This window comes from Sitophilus oryzae, unplaced genomic scaffold (genome assembly GCF_002938485.1).
Source record: "Sitophilus oryzae breed Bouriz unplaced genomic scaffold, Soryzae_2.0 scaffold_1660_pilon_pilon, whole genome shotgun sequence".
Taxonomy (NCBI): domain Eukaryota; kingdom Metazoa; phylum Arthropoda; class Insecta; order Coleoptera; family Curculionidae; genus Sitophilus; species Sitophilus oryzae.
In genome coordinates this window covers 1604851-1621924 of record NW_022146348.1, presented here as the reverse complement: position 1 = coordinate 1621924, position 17074 = coordinate 1604851, and the positions used below count along the sequence as shown (strand labels likewise).

Sequence of the window (17074 nt, the reverse complement as noted above, 5' to 3'; positions counted from 1 at the left end):
TTGTCAATAATAGGTTCGTTCCAACCCCTAGTTTTAGAACGGTTCTGGAACCGTTCTGAAATCATTGGGACTAGTCTTATCCGCATGCGTTAACTCGGCACTGTTTTTGAACGATTCTAGATTGACAATCGGTTGGAACAGTTTCGGAACCGTTTTTAATCTGTCTTGTCAAAACACCGGTTAAAATAACCTCGCTTTTTGTTTGATGTAAGATGTAAACAAAACAAACCTTAATAATATTCTTCACAGATATTCTTATTAATTGTATAGAACAGTGGAAACTGTAAAAAGTGGTAAATTACTACCTACATTAATAAATAATGTACACAAACCATAATTTTGGTTTGGTTTGGTTTGGACTGACCAAAATTATGGTTTGGTTCAAACCATAATTTTGGTCAGTTTCACTTGATTTACTATTCGTTTTTTTTTTGTTGAAAAGAATGAACTGTAAAATGTTAAACCCTAGTTAAATTAAATTACCCATTAAACTCCAAACAAATCCACAAAACAAAACAGGCAAACGCCCAGGCTCAAATGTCAATCAGCTGATAAAATTTACTAACTGCGCATGTCAGTACAAATAGTTCCCACTTAATGGCAAGTATCGAAATTACGGTTCCGAAACCGTTCTAATAACGATCAGAAAATGGGTTGAAACGCAAAGAGAATCGTTCGAAAACGATCCCCATCAAGGATGGAACGCTTTTAGCCCTATGCGCATGAACGGAACCGTTCCTGAACCGTTCTCAGCGGGGTTGGAACAAACCTAATGACATGTATTGACTATTTCCATTCTAAATATCTTGATAACGGTCGCTTGTAGCGATTTTTACCAAGAGATATTTTTTACGTAAAAAATCATGGAAATGTATATTTTTTCACTCAGTAGTTTTATACAGGTACGGGCGAAAAGTTATTACTCTTCAAAACAGTTAAAACACATGTAGGTGGCTCCCCCTACAGTTAGGAGTCATATTGACATCAAAATCAAATTTATTATGTTAAAAAACTCCCAGACACAAATTTTCATCCAAATATTGCAGTCACTTCAGAAATTATTTGGAAAAAATCGAAATAAAAATGAAACTTCAACGCCCTGTATCTCCTAAACTACGCACTTTAGAACATACATTTATACGAACTTGCTTACTTATTTTTACTTGCAGAATATGCTGCCGAAGTTTCTGGAATACAGTTCGGACCACCCTGTTTATTTAAACATAAAAAACAAAATTTACCAGTTCCTATAAGAAAAAACATATTCGTTTTCAAAAGAACTTACAGGTACATAACAGTAACTATAAAAAAAATCAAACTAAAAGAGTCATTCCGAATTCATTAACATACATACAAAAGAACTGAAAGTTTTTCGTTGAACTTAGATGAGACCCTAAATATTTTCCATACCAAAAAAAAATAAACAAAAATTAGTTTTTCTTTTAAATATACACTACAAAATGATGACTACGTTAAATGTGTATGTTTATTTACAAATGTTTTGGTTACCTTAGTTGAGTTTTAAAGGAACGCTCAGTTCGTACTGACCCCTAACTTTTATCAACCCTCTCAAAAAAATTTTTTTTCAACACCAAATCGCCACATTCAAATATCGTCAAATTAATAAATATATCGATTCAACGTGTCCATATAGATTTAACAGCCAAATTTAATTATATTTTATAAAATGCATCACTACTGACTTTGATATCTGATATGGTGATTTAGGCGTCTTGCGAAAAATTAGGGGCTTAATTCCATCGCATCGAAATTGGTAACTAAAGGTACTTAAAAATACGAGAAGAAAAAAAAAGAAATGCCAAAGTACGTACACAAATAAATTTCAATATTTTTAAGGACCTTTCAAAACAGAAAAAAAATTAGAGACGATGAAGTGATAATTTTCTATTTCGGATGATTCCGCTTCTAGACTGCTATCAAATAGGATCTATCGCTCCCCGTGAAAGTTAAACGTCCTCGTATTTGGCCAATTTGTTTTGGAGCATGAGGTTTTCTTTTTTCAGTCGTTCTAACTCTTGGCGAAGTCCAATATTCTGAAAAAAATAAAATCAAATATATTTATATCTAATGGATGTTATTGAATTTTAGATAAAAAAATATAACGGATGCGCGTGCGTCTCAAAAGTTGATCACCCCTATAACTTTTTTATTTTTTATATATATATATATTAAGCGGGGGTCCTACAGCTTCTGCCGCATCCCGCATTTCGACCTCCATATTGCTCGATTTTGCCTTTCTTCCTGGTTAATAGCTCTGTCTCTCATGTACTGGTCTACTCCATCTAACCACGTAGTTGTAGGTCTTCCTCTTTTCCTTCTGCTTTGGGGACGATACTCCATTGCCCTTTTTGGCCATCTTTCCCCTCCCATTCATTTTACGTGCTGAGAGATGGTGTAGAATCGGGCTGAGTATCAACTCAGACAAAACCGGGATAGTGCCATTCACCAGAAAGCGAAGTCTGAAAAACTTGAAAAGAATCCAACTAGATGAAAAGGAAATACTGCCAACACAAGAAGTTAAATACCTGGGAATAACCCTGGACAGTAAACTCCTGTGGAACAGGCATATTAAGAACACTACCAGCAAAGCAATAAAGGCTCTCATGATATGCAGAAGACTGGCCGGAAATAGATGGGGCTGCTCCCCTAACATTTTGCGCTGGATGTATACCATGATAGTAAGACCCATGATTACTTATGGAGCAGTTGCCTGGTACACAAAAACTAGAGCAACGGACGGCAAGGCTAAACCTATGCAAAGTCCAGAGACTAGCATGCGTTTGCATCACAGGAGCCATGAGAACCTGTCCAACAGCAGCAATGGAGGTCATTCTAGATCTAACACCACTGCACATTGTCATTGGTAGATATGCCAATGCGACAATGATTAGAATGGTCACTAACGGAATTAGTACTGCGAGAATTGTCAGATCAGGGGCTTGGAACACCCTCATAAAGGAAATACCACTCCTGCAACTCCCAGTGGACGATATACCAAGAACGTACAACTTTGAGAAACATCTCAATGTAGTATTAAGCAATAAAAAGGATTGGAAGAGCGAAACGCTTGCCCAGCAGTTAAAAGACCATACCATAACTTGGTATATTGATGCTTCCAAAACCAATACGGGAACAGGGAGCGGAGTGTTTGGGCCGAGAGCTAAATACTCCGAACCAATGGGCACTTACCCTAGTATCCTACAGGCAGAAATCTACGCTATCGAAAGATGCGTACAACTTATCTTAGATAGGAACTATCGGAAACAAGAAATAGGCATCTTGTCTGATAGTCAAGCAGCGTTAAAAGCGATCAACTCAGTATCAATCAATTCGAAATTGGTCAAAGAATGTATAGAGAAGCTGAATAAATTAGGCAAAGAAAACAAAGTCCTCCTACACTGGGTGCCTGCTCACCAAGGGATAGAAGGCAATGAAAAAGCAAATAATCTAGCTAGGAAAGGAGCGAACACTCCACTAACTGGACCAGAACCGTTCTGCTTTCCAAGTGGTAACCAACTCAAGACGGAACTCAAGAACTTGGAAGATTCCATCCGCAACCTGGAATGGAAATCTTGCAATGGTCTAAGACACTCGAAGAAGTTTTTGAGGGCTTATGATCAAGAAAAATCACAGATCTTCCTGGGTTTAAGTAAGAACAATCTTCGGATTGTCACGGGGTTTTTAAGAGGATACTGTCTCCTCAATGAACACCTCAGTAGATTGAAACTAAGAAGAAACGGCGAATGCAGATTCTGTGGGGAAGATGGTGAAACACGAGTACACCTCATCACTGAGTGCACCGAGACGACAACCATTCGTGCCATGAATTTTGGTACGACTGATATTGGAGATGGAGAACTACCCTCTATAAAACCGTCCCAGATACTGGCTTTTGTCAAAGCCCTGGGACTGTATGATGAGTTATGATTCAAGAAAGGGGGACACAATGGATCTGTAAGGTCGAAGTGATTAACCCCCCTCCCACTCATTCTAAATTCTCAATTCTAAAAATCCTCATAAGACGTACGTTCGCCTCTTCCCGCGCTTCAGCTGACAGTTGTGACGTCATTGTAGTCCTTGTCAAAGTCTTCGTGGCCTTGTCATGATAGTGTGTATTATTAGTTGCCTATGGTAAACTTATAAAAATAACAGCTGAGAAATTTTGAGTTAATTATTTTGTCAATTTTAAATGTGAAAAAGGTGTCTTTAAAGTTTTTAGAGCTATAGAGTGTATAAATATGTTCATTTTGTGTTGTGGATTGTGACAAAGTGCATACTAAGTGCCCACGATTTTGTGGAATGGAATATGGAAGAATGCTTGCAAAAGGTGATGCTGGGAACTGCTGTTCTTAAAAATGCATTATCCGAGTATTTAATACAATTTATACAGTTAATTTTCTATACTGCATACATATAAGGTGTTTAAATAAATAAACTAAATAATGAACGTTTTGCATTCGGTAAGCAATAATGCACGTGTGTGTATTATTGGTTGCCGGAATAGGACTAATAACCATGACAAGGACTACAATGACGTCACAAAGCAAGTGGTTTTCGCATGCACCTGGCGGACACTTTTGGCTGAATGAGCAGTCCTATTAGGTTATCTGTTCTTGACCTAATCTAATCTAATCTAATAATACATACCTCTTTCTCAAGATAGCCCGCTCGCAGCGCTATCTGGTTCTCTTTCATCCGCCGCGCGTCCCGCGACCTCTTCGCCGCCAGGTTGTTCTTTCTCCTCCTCGCCCAGTATTTGTCGTCTTTGAGATCGTCCGGCACGAACTGTTTCCTCGACTTTTTGATGATCGGCTGCGGCTTCAGATCCTCATCTGAAAACACCCTTGTCCGTGGATCGAAGTCGCGACAACTCGAGCTCATCGACAGCGCTTCAGAAAAAACTGCATTTTAAACATCATTTAGTATTTCGTTCTACAAACTCGGCGATCTGGTATCGTGCTAGCCTTACTAAGCTTCAACAGCGATCAAGAATTTATTTACACTACAACCCAACCAATCTTATTATCTTAAAATGCAATTTTTTACTGTTCGATGCCGTTTCAAAAGAAGTTTAGTAAGGCTACTCATGTAAATTGAACTCAACAAATATAAAAACATATACCGAAACATCAATTAAAACTAAAATAAATGTGGTACACAAAATGTTAGTTTCAGAAAGGTAAACACTAAACACTAAGTTCAATTTACATAATCTATTTTAGAAATGTAAGTATAAATAAAGAAATCCATCCAACACACAAAAAATCATATTCAACCAAACTTAGCCTCCACCAGAATAAAAACAAAGAGAAAGATTTTTAAATATTGTATGATCGCAAAAAGACGGCGTTACGGACGCCTGGAAAATGACAATCGATCTTGGAATAAGAAGATTAAGGAAGGAGCATAATGCTATCCATGTATTCATGCATGGTGGGCGGAAAAGCCACCATAAAAGCTCTCTAGGGTGGGGATCCTTGACACTTCTGTTTGACGATTCATTTGACACATTTGAATTTGATTTGAAATTTTGTGGATTTGTCAGTCTTTACGGAGCTTATTTTATGTTATTTATTATTTATTCTACTACTGATAGTTGTATAAAGGTAGTAAATCTAGATGGAAATTGTGGCAGAACTTAAATTAACAGTGACCATAGACTTAGAATAAAATATAGACTGAGCATCTCATTCATAAATAGCTGGAAGATGCGGACAGACAACGTCTTGTTATTGTTGTGTTATTGTTTTTGGCTCTAACGAGTGCGACACGAGCGATAGATAGGCTGTCTCCGTCGTAACGGTCGTTTCCTGACGGCTCTGCCGCCCAACGCAACACTGTCTTTTGTTTCTTCAGTGCACCTGCACTCTCCGTATCATAGGCGGGTATTTTTTTTATTTTAATGAAGCTATAATTCAATTAAAAATATATCGTATTTAAACTTTTTTATATTATTAAGATTTAGGATAAAGAAAATAGTTTAATATAAAGCAAAGTTTAGGACTTAGAAAAAAAATACATCTTAGAGTCTAAAAACGATAAAAATAATAAAGTACGTGTTATAGAAGAAATTTTAATAATCGAAATTATTTAATTTTTGAAATTGATGATAAATTATTAATTTAATAAAATATTAATTTTAGTCAAACATTTACAACTCTAATATTAATCAAAACAGGATCTATTCTATAGATATAATAGAACAGAAAGAGAAAAAAACTTTATAATTGTTTAATTTTTTTCCGGTAAAAGTGATGTCTTATTATGTAAATTAGAAAAACAGGAATCTGTTCCATTAAAGCAAGCTTTTAGGAAGTGAATAAAATGAAAACTACATTTATTTAACTCGTTACTGTCTTTATTATAGAGTAAGTATAATAATGGTAATGGTGACTATACTTTATTCAATGGAAATATGCACCAAATTCAAACAAATATAAAAGGCATGAGTATAAACAGTATTACTACAGTAATATTGAACATTGGTTCAAAAATATTACATTAATATAATACAATATTACTGTAGGTATTACTGTCAACGTGCAAGCTTGTTTGAAGCTTGATGTATTTGTATGCGCTTGGTACATCTTGGCGTTGGAAAATGTATAGAAAATTATTAAGAAAAACTAGTACGTAATGGGGGATATCTTGATATACAGAGTGGTCGGAATTGTATTCAGGAAACTTTGGCAGCATAATCTGCAAATAAAATCAGTAAAAAAATAGTATAAATTTATGTCCTAAAATGCTTCGTTTCAGAGATACAGAGTGTAGAAATTTCATTTTTATTTCGCTTTTTTCCAAATAATTTATGAAGAATGTATTGATTAATTCATTTCCAAATATCTTGAGAACTATACTTGTGGCGAGTGTCAACAAGAGACCTTATTAAGTAAAAAACGTTGGAAATGTAAATTTTTCTCAGTAGTTTTATATAGATACAGACAAAAAGTATTACTCTTCAAATAACTTAAAAAATATGTAGGTGGCGCCCCCTATTAGTAAAAGTCAAATTGACATCTAAATCTAATTTTTCATGTCAAAAAACTCCCAAACGCCAATTTTCGTCCAAATATTGACGTCACTTCAGAAATTATTTGGAAAAAAATCGAAATAAAAATGAAACTTCTACACCCTGTATCTCCGAAACATAAAGTAACTAAAATAAAAGAGTGTTTGAAAGGTTGTCTAACTTGGCCATAATGTTGCATAGTTCAGTTAGGGCTCCAAAGCGTCGCCACCTGCTACCTGTCACGTGTCATTACAAGAATGACAAGTGACATGACAGCAAATTGTTTGTATTTTGCAATTGTTTACAATTTTGTTTTGAATTTTGGAATTTTGTTATTATTTTGTGTAGCATAAACTTTGTTTGTTTGTGTTGTGTTTGTGCGTACAGAAATTATGGACGAAGTTTTATTTCCCGAGGAACCAGAGACCTTATATTTCTCTATGATTTGAACTTTATATTTTGTGCTGTGTTTTGCCGTCATCATGTAATATTTTGTTCAACCGATGATGTGATTTGAACACGATCCAGGAAAGGGTATCATGCAAAGCAAGTTCGATATGTAAAGACATTGCCCATCTCTGAACTCTGTGAACGTAAAACGAACTGACTATAAATTTGCGCCTTCATTTAATAGTGTTGAACATTTGCTACCTCAACTGAACTTCAACTGCTGACTGCTGAGTTTATAAATCCAACTTAAAGGTGAATTAATTTTTGATGATGTCTTATTTAAATCTTTATCTGTTATAATAGCATAGATTGCAAACCCTGCGATCTTATATGCTTTGTTAGTGGCGTTGTTAAATACGTTTTATAATACTATAGGTAAATCGAAGGGTAAACCGCTGGTGTATTTTGGTGGTGTACAAGATGTTGGCATTTTCGTGGCATTATTGGTATTAGTACTAAATTATTTGGCATTACTTTGGCATTAGTGTACAGAAATTCATCAGGAGTTTACCCTCGAAGTTAATTCAGCATATATGTTTTATATTATCAAATTTAATTTAGCATTTAACTGTAAGCATTTGAAAAGTGTACAATAGTTTATACTTTTCAAATATTCCGTTTTTAAAATAAACTTTCATTATATTTTTGCAGTTTTAATTTCGTAATATTTTTAAAAATACATAAAATTATATATTCACATTTAAACAGCCCGCCTTTTTTGTGGTAGGCAATGCAGATACCTATTTTACCGATAAGGTCTGTCATATTTCGATTAGTTCAGTTAGGGCTCAAGGGTGCGCTACAATCGATCCTCGTTAAACGTGTTGCCTACTTTTGACTATGGAAATGACAACTCTTTTATTTTATATTTCTCTATGCTCCGAAACGAAGCATTTTAAAAACTTACAAGTTCATTTTTTTAGAAAGCCAATGCAACATTTCTGAGTTTCAAATAAAGATAAAAAACAGTAAAACATATAATAATAATATGTAAATTATTTTCTTGGATACATACATATATGGCAAATAATAACAGATTGTTTTATTAAAGATTTACGTTTTGGTTAATTCTAAAACTATCTTCAATTATATGTGATATTACTTAAGTGATATTACATTATAAAAAGAAAAAAATGAAAATTATACCTTATAATCGAAAAAAACGGCGTCAGCGATGGCTATGAAATGAAGATCGCTGTCATTTTATATGTAAAATTATATGGAGTATGTATCGATGGTTTTTTCCAAGCCAACTGGACGCCGTTTTTTTCGATCATACGGTATTACAAATTAATAATAGATTAACAGTCGAGAAAAAAAAAGAAAAAACTCTAGGTAAGTACTGGATAAATTTTAAAATGGCATATTTATTTTATCTTTGTTTAATATAAAAAAAAACGAAATATCTACCTGGTTTACATAACCCTGTATAATTTGTGAAATAATAATGGACAAAAATGCAAGCGGTAAGAAAAATATTTACAAAAAAATATGTACTTGTTTACATTTCTGGACCATTGTTCGTCATTTTTGTTATCATAATGGTGACCCTATCATAAAAACGTAGTTATTTCTATACCTGATGTGAAACTATAGGGAAAAGTAATGTTTGTAAAATATTTTAGTCTTGAAAAAAAATAAGGAATGTTTGGTATTTTAAAATGTTTGGTAGCTTGTAATTTTTCGACTTTCTCGATTGTTTATAGTTTATAATAAGCCTTAAAATTGTTGTTTCATAATGGAATATCATTCTGGAATTCCTGTATGTTATTTTTAGATTCTAAGGATGGTTTTAGAATAAAAAGAAACACATTTTTCATAAAAAAAAACATTAAATTAACCAATGCCCAAGAAAATAATGTGTCTACTTCTTATGTACTTAATAATGTATCTACTCGTTATATTAATAACGAGGTTAGTAGAACCTTTACGTAAATGATAAATATAAAAAATACAGATTTTCCAGGGTTTATAATTTACTAAATTATTATCTAAATAAGCGCCTTTCTACAACGCCACTGACGCCAAAATAGTAAATTTGACTTACCTGTGGAATGTTGTTCCAGGACTTAAATAGTCCAATTTCTTACAAATTTGGCACTGACGAACCATGTTTTATAGTTTTTAAATAAAAGTAATCAAAATAAACACTAAACCGACACTACACACTAAGAAAATCGAATCCAAAAAAATACAAAATCAAAACATCCAATAAAAACAATAAAATAGCCATGGAGAAACTGTGACAACAAGGTTTTACGACACGTGCTTTACTCTACTATGGCTCTACTACGAGAGAATAAAGAATGAACAGGCGACCCGGCGATTGATGGGTGTTGCCAAATTGTAAAGAATTTGTCATTTTTAAATAGTCTCCGACTTATAATTTAGTAGTATAGGGACTATTTAATACATCTTTCTACTATTAAACACTACTTTATTAAAATACAGTTCTAATATCTCAATATATGTGTATAACAACAAAAAAAATATTAATAATATTTTAGACGTGACAACATAGGCTGGAGGCGAAAGACTCAGACGGCCGAGGTCAGCTGCACCCAGGAGTAAACATGTTTACAAAAATTAATATTGGACCGCGCTTAAATGTAAATAGTGTAGTCTATATTTTATTCTAAGTCTATGACAGTGACACTATCGCGATTTATCGAAAAAGACTCTAAAATAGTTGGTTGTGTAGCGTGCGGTAGATCTCGGCAAAAATTGAGTGAAATAATGGAACAACTTTTCGCTAGTAAGTGACTATATAATATACATACGTGTAGTAAACCGATCATTTATGAAATTCACTTAAATTAACTAAATTATATATTTTTCTTGCATTTTAGCTTTTATTTATTACTTGTCAAAAATTAGATGTCAAAGAATTTAGATACGTTAATTTGACTTATCTGCTTCAGTAGCGTATCGGATGTTTGTGTTAATAAATACTTATTATAACTTATCTATTTTTATTAGAATTATATATTTTATAACAATTTTAATAACTACCAACATTTATTCACAACGTAAAATAAAACAACAAATTATTGAGTCTACCCCACGTCTACCCTACATCATAGTTTTACATTTTTTAAATAAAATTAGAAGGACACTGATAAACCGGAATTTAAGTCGGCCATATTTGAGGCCCATCCCGGTGTACCTAAGATTTTTGATATGCTCCTTCCTTAGTCTTCTTATTCAAAGCAATCGATGGTATTTTGGCTACGTAAATCATTTACTAAAAAATTTACATAAAACTTGTCAAAAGTTAACACTAACTAAGATTAAAAAAGTATAGAACGTTTTCAGACACACACTACACCTACACCATTTAAAAAATTACAACCATCTTAAGGCCAACTGGCAGTAAACGCCATTAAAAAATAAAGAAGAGTACGGGCTAACTAAATGGCGTCTAGAGCATGACCGCATGAATGGTATTTGAGACACAAAATCTAGAAAATTACGATAAATATAGAAATAATAATAATTACGATAAATATAGAAAAAAATGTTTATTAAGAACTACAGAACTACACTGAATTAAAAATACAGAAAGAGTATACTTGAATAAAAGTACTACAATGATGTTGTATGATGGGTAGAATCAGAAATAAGTAATTTTTAAAAGCAGTTAACACAATATAACCACAGCTTATTCAGTATCAGCTGGTTATTTTTGCGTATCCGCGTGTACCTGCTTGGCTCATTCTCGTATGCATACCTGCAGTCAGAGTATCATTCTCAATCTTTTTTAAAGGAAGCTTTAATGGAGCTCAGAACATAACATAAGCGAATATCTAGGTATGTACGCAAATTTATATGCATCAATGGCGCATCTAGAGACTGAGTCTGGAAGGTAAGAAGTCTAGACTCTAACTATTTTACTTGAAAATTTGTATTGAAAGATATTTTGTTATCATTATTGTTGAGGCCTTGACAATTTTTAGTTTTGGGCCTATAACTTATAGGCCTTGAGTATTTTTAAGATAGACAGTAAGATTTTAGATTGTTAGAATATTTTTGTTCTTGGCAGAGACTTGTTGTGACGTATCTGCGTTATTGTATTCTCAAGTTAAAATTGTAAAAGTTAATGTATTTACTTGTTCGGTTTAAATATACATTTTTGTAATCCAGCGAGTATCGAGTGTCTTGATTTAGTTCCAAAAAATTACCCGAACTACGCAAGAGCTCATCCAATTATTGTGAAATATTTACTTTATAAAGAAAAATACTTTTAAATTAAAAAAAATCTTATCGGAATATTACCAAACCTGTATTATAAGAAAATTAAAATTTTTCAACTTAGGAGCAACATATGCCACGCTAAAAGTATTATTACTTAATTAAACAGATATATATTCAAGTGAAAAAGTTACTTAAGCAACTTATCGTAGATTCTAAACACAGGAGATTTTCACAATAAACAGAAATTTTAATTTTTGATCATATTATAGTTCCAACTATAATAGGTAATGAAATTGACACAAAAACTTATACTTATACGGGTGAGTCTCAAAAGTGGCTTACCCCTATAACTTTTTTATTTTTTTAGTTAAAAAAACGAGAATTGGTATGTTAGTATATGACATAAATTAGGATTGATTGACGTATTCAATCGTTTTCGGTCACTTCCGGTTTCACCGGAAATGACTACAACTTTTGATTTTTAAATGACACCCCCGGTATTTTTTTACTTTATTCGATAGAAAATGTCACTCTGAATAGAATAACATATCATATGTCAACTTTTGACATTTTCGCATATGGTTTATTTGAAATTATAACTTGCCGTTCGTAACGAAAATTTGACTCGAAATACCAAGTGTGTGGTATCAAATTATTCGTAAAAAATTATTTTTTCAAATATGCTAATGAGCCACCCTCGTTCCATTTGAAAAAATTGAGATATGATTAAAAATACGATTTGAGCATTTTCTAGCTGGCCAGGACAAATAAAAAAAAAATTCTAGATTTTGTGTGCTTTCTATAATTAACTAAACTCTCCCGTAAATAGTAAATTACATAAAACTCACTTGAGTCGGCAGGTGAGGGGGGATTTATGGTGTCGGGACTCATACAGTCGCTCGGACTAGGAGATCGTTCCCGTTTAGGTACTGGATGGCTGGCTCCCAGAGGACCCAAGGCACCGTGTGTTCCCAGTCCATCCATCGATACGCCATTTTCGGAGAGAAATTCGTCCAAGTCGACGTACTAAAAACAAAACAAAATATGATTACATTATTAATATACAGGGTTGTTCACCACATACGACACGGAATATTGTAGCTAAACGATTAGATTTTTACAAATTGTAAGTTTTGGGTTCGTTGAAGGACTATTAGAGCTACAATTTAAAAATATTTTTACAAGTTAGAGAGTGTCCCAAATAAATAAAAAATATCAAAGTTGTATTTTTTAAATGGCACCCTGTATATTATTACATTTTTAGTTTCTACGATTAAAATAAAGGTAAATTTGATTAAGGTTTATTACACTTAAACCTTACCGTTTTTGAAATATTTTCAATTTTGTGAAATTGCAGTATAAATTTTAAGGCTTCATTTCTCCGAGGGTATCAAAGTTTATAATACTAAATATTTACTGAAGTTTATTTATTGATCAGTTATTGTTTTGCAATAATAAAAATTTTACTACCTTATACCGAGTGTCTAAATATTTACTTTAAATAATTATTAGCTTTAAACGGCAATAACTTGTTTAATTTAAATGGAACACCCTGTATATTTTATGAGAATTAGATGCACAATTTAATTGTCTATCAAATTGTATTATACCATTTTTAACCTATCTCTTCACGCTTCCGTAGAAAATGCATTTTCTTGTAATTTAGAACTCATTTATCAATATACCCATGGAATACTGACATTTTAGATTATTTTTAAAGATGTACCAAATTTTTAAAGAGTACAGATACTAATATTGTCATTATAGTTCGTTTATTTCATTAAAAAATAAAAAAAACTGTTTAAATATTTGTTAAAGAGAACCAATTAATATGATTCCAGTATTCAAACTACATTAATTGACTGTTTGCGTTGATTAATAATAATTGCTCCAAATACTAAAAAACTGAATTATTTATGTGTATTAGACAGTGTGGTAAAAAAACTAACACCTTAAAAATGATATTTCATTTTTTGACAAATGCTTATTTATAACAACAGAGACGTTTATTTTCATAACTTATTATTATATTGATTTCTGATTCAAATCCACATTTATTTAGAATAATTTATTAACGAACACAATTAAATATGTAATTAATTAGTATTTGGGCGGAAATACTGGTGTTATATTTAATTAATGGTATACTCTTTTATAAAGATCTAAAAAGTTTTCTTTTTGCATACAAATGGGCTAGTAAAATCATCGTTTTACTAAAAACGATAATATTACTAGCCTGTACATTTTGTACATTTGTTGTTTTAAAAAGAATCTAAAATGTCAATATTCCATGGGTATATTGATAAATGAGGTCTAAATTATAAGAAAATGCATTTTCTACGAAAACTTGAAGGGATAGGTAAAAAGTTGTATAATACAATTTGATAGACAATTAAATTGTGCATCTGATTCTTATAAAATATATAGGGTATTCCATTTAAATTAAACAAGTTATTGCCGTTTAAAGCTAGTAATTATTAAAAATAAATTTTTAGACACTCTGTATAAGGTAGTATAATTTTTATTATTGCAACACAATAACTGATCAATAAATAAACTTCAGTAAATATTTAGTTTTAAAAACTTTGATAACCTCGGAGAAATGAAGCCGTAAAATTTATACTGCAATTTTACAAAATTCAAAATATTTCTAAAGGTTTAAATGTAATAAGCCTTAATCAAATTTACCTTTATTTTAATCGTAGAAGCTAAAAATGCAATAATATACAGGGTGTTCCATTTAAAAAAATACAACTTTCATATTTATTATTTATTTGGGACACTCTGTATCTTGTAAAAATATTTTTAAATTGTAGCTCTAATAGTCCTTCAACGATGTATAATACAAGTACCTCGAGCGAAATAAAATACTAATCAAGTCACCAAAACACTTACACAGTTCACAGGAAACTTAAAGTCTTTTTTAGATTTACATCATTTTAATTCATTTGACTTTAAGTCATTTTTCTAAAGCTGACTTAAGACCTAAAATTTAAGTCTTTTTTAAGTCTTTTTTCTTTTTTTTTTTAAAAGTTGCATTTCTCCACCCCTTCGTATTCTTATAAATTATCAAAAAGATGAAAAACTGACTTGCATAGGATTTTTTTAATGGAATCCAGTGGCGTAACTAGTTTTTTGCTGGGAGTTGTCATTTTCGAAATATATCCCAAACTTGTTTTTTTTTACGATGTACTTAAACAGCCGCACGGTGGGGTACCAGCATGAAAAAGGTGATCGAAATTCGAAAAACCAAATGTGTTTAAGATTTTCCAAAAAAAGATAAATGATAAGTTAAATCATGTCTGCCATGAATGGCGTTGCTATGGGTGTGTTTAGTTGCATTCATTTGTTTCAACGAAACGTCAAAGTTGTGACTCCTCACAGATAAGAGGTAAATGGCAACATTTTATGTTTGAAATTATAAATTGTTGTTATTCTTGTGCCCTTTTTACGTTTATATTATTGTTTTGATTGAAAATGGCTCAGCAAGCTGCAGGTATGTATTCTACAAAAACGTATTATTTATTTTGATATTCTTTATACTAAAACGATTTTTTTTGCAACTAAAAGTTAGGCGTTCAGAAAATTTGATTAAATTTGTGACATTTTTATTATACTTAGAGATTTAGTTGCGCATTTCGAAGAATCCAGCATATTGTCTATATACGTTTTACTGAGTAAACATTGGGCTTTCATACAGTTAAAATAAAATACTGCGACTTTTTGCGACTTTGCTGATAAAATGAGAAAAACATTCTTGGTTTCCTCTAATTTGCCAATCAGTGATATACTAATGCGAGGTGTAAACCGCGATGGCATTGTTGCGTACAAAGCGATCGCATTAGTGCCATTAGCAGTATAGCACAATTTGGCATTAGTAGCGACTTTAGTTGTATGGGCATTGCTCGCGGATCAGTCGTCGCATTAGTAGTATTAGTTGCGATATTACTACTGGCATTAGTGGCATTGACCGTGGAAACACTGGAACAGTGATTTTTCTTTCTTTTTTTAGAATCGGCGAATTATCCTTTTTTTGTTCATATTATTTCCTCTTTAATTGAAAATAGCAATAATTTATATAAGGTCTACATTTAAAAAAATTTCGATCAACTATCTGTCTCAAATACCCCACTGTGATTGTTCATGTCGGCGGAAAGTAATGCCTAGCCTCAAGCATTCTGCAAGAGCACCTATAGGTCAGTGGCTGAGGCTATCGCTTCGTAAGCGAATGGTCCGTGGTTCAAATCTCACGCCGACCAAGACTTTTTTATATTTTTTTTGCTTATAGCGTGATCTTATTGCATTGGTTTCACTCTTTTTAGTTGGATTGGTTTAGTTATTTGGCGGGTTGGTTAGCGTGGTTATTTGGAGGGTGTTAATTCATTGGTTAGTTGGTTATTTGGTGGGGTTGGTTGATTTTTAATAATTTATATTTGTTTTTTATTTTTTTTATCAGTGTCGAGGTTAGTTGCGTTGGTTAAGTTGGTTATTTGGTGGGGTGGATAGCGTTGGTTAGTCCTTATAAAATTTCTATATTTCATAAAGCCGGCAAGTGCGTCACATCAACGACGTCATACCTATTACGGGCATTTTAGTAAGCTACCGTTTAACGGCAGTTTAAGTACAGCCTTTTTTTTATTGAGACCTTTATTGAGTTTTTTTTTTATTGAGATCCTGTATATTATTTTTTATTTTATTTGCTTTGTTATGAGCGTGTTGGTCGTTTTATTTAAAAAAAAATAATTAGGCACATAATATTCAAACAAAAGCAAACGATGAAAAATTTACAATAATTATATTATTAGAAAAGACTCGCAACACCATCAACTTTTTAACTACAAAATTTCAGAAGAATGTGGGATAATTGTGAATATAAATATACAGGGTAGTCCGAACTTTAATCCGGAAACTTCGGCAGCATATCCTGCAGATAAAAATAAGTAAAAAAGTTCGTATAAATGTATACCCTAAAATGCTTCGTTTCGGAGATTTTCCAAATAATTTCTGAAGTAATGTCAACATTGGGATGAAAATTGGTGTCTGAGAGTTGTTTGACATGAGAAATTTGATTTTGATGTCAATATGACTCCTATTTGCACAGGGCGCCATCTACATGTGTTTTAACTGTTTTGGAGAGTAATAACTTTTCGTCCGTACCTGTATAAAACTACTGAGTGAAAAAATATACATTTCTGTGATTTTTTACGTAAAAAATGTCTCTTGGTAAAAGTTGCTACGATCAACCGTTCTCAAGATATTTAGAATGGAAATAGGCAATACATGTCATTATTGACAAAAAATAGGCATATGTTGAGTAGACAGATATTTGACTGAAATGGTAAATTTGGGAACTTTTTTTTTTTTTTAATTAATCTTAAATTTTTCTGAGAAAAAATG

The 17074-nt window shown here is 32.3% G+C and overlaps 1 protein-coding gene and 1 long non-coding RNA gene across 6 annotated transcripts in view; both read right to left on the bottom strand.

Annotated features, from left to right (window-relative positions):
* Positions 1 to 1774: 1774 nt before the first annotated feature.
* The window catches only part of LOC115880890 (hepatic leukemia factor), a 290548-nt gene continuing 275248 nt past the window's right edge, over positions 1775 to 17074 (bottom strand). For 3 of the 5 annotated variants that reach the window (XM_030898219.1, XM_030898214.1, XM_030898218.1), the window contains 3 exons: positions 12526 to 12703; positions 4669 to 4922; positions 1775 to 2054 (listed from right to left, as the gene is read on the bottom strand). In XM_030898219.1, the coding sequence (XP_030754079.1) occupies positions 1968 to 2054; positions 4669 to 4922; positions 12526 to 12703 (519 nt within the window). In that variant the 3' untranslated portion in view covers positions 1775 to 1967. The remainder of the gene's footprint in view (positions 2055 to 4668; positions 4923 to 12525; positions 12704 to 17074) is intronic. The other 2 variants (XM_030898216.1, XM_030898217.1) reach the window with 2 other exon arrangements.
* Positions 6362 to 9618, bottom strand: LOC115880891. The gene is made up of 2 exons (XR_004049950.1): positions 9531 to 9618; positions 6362 to 6720 (listed from the first exon to the last, which is right to left on the bottom strand). It is a non-coding gene; the product is annotated as an uncharacterized LOC115880891 (long non-coding RNA).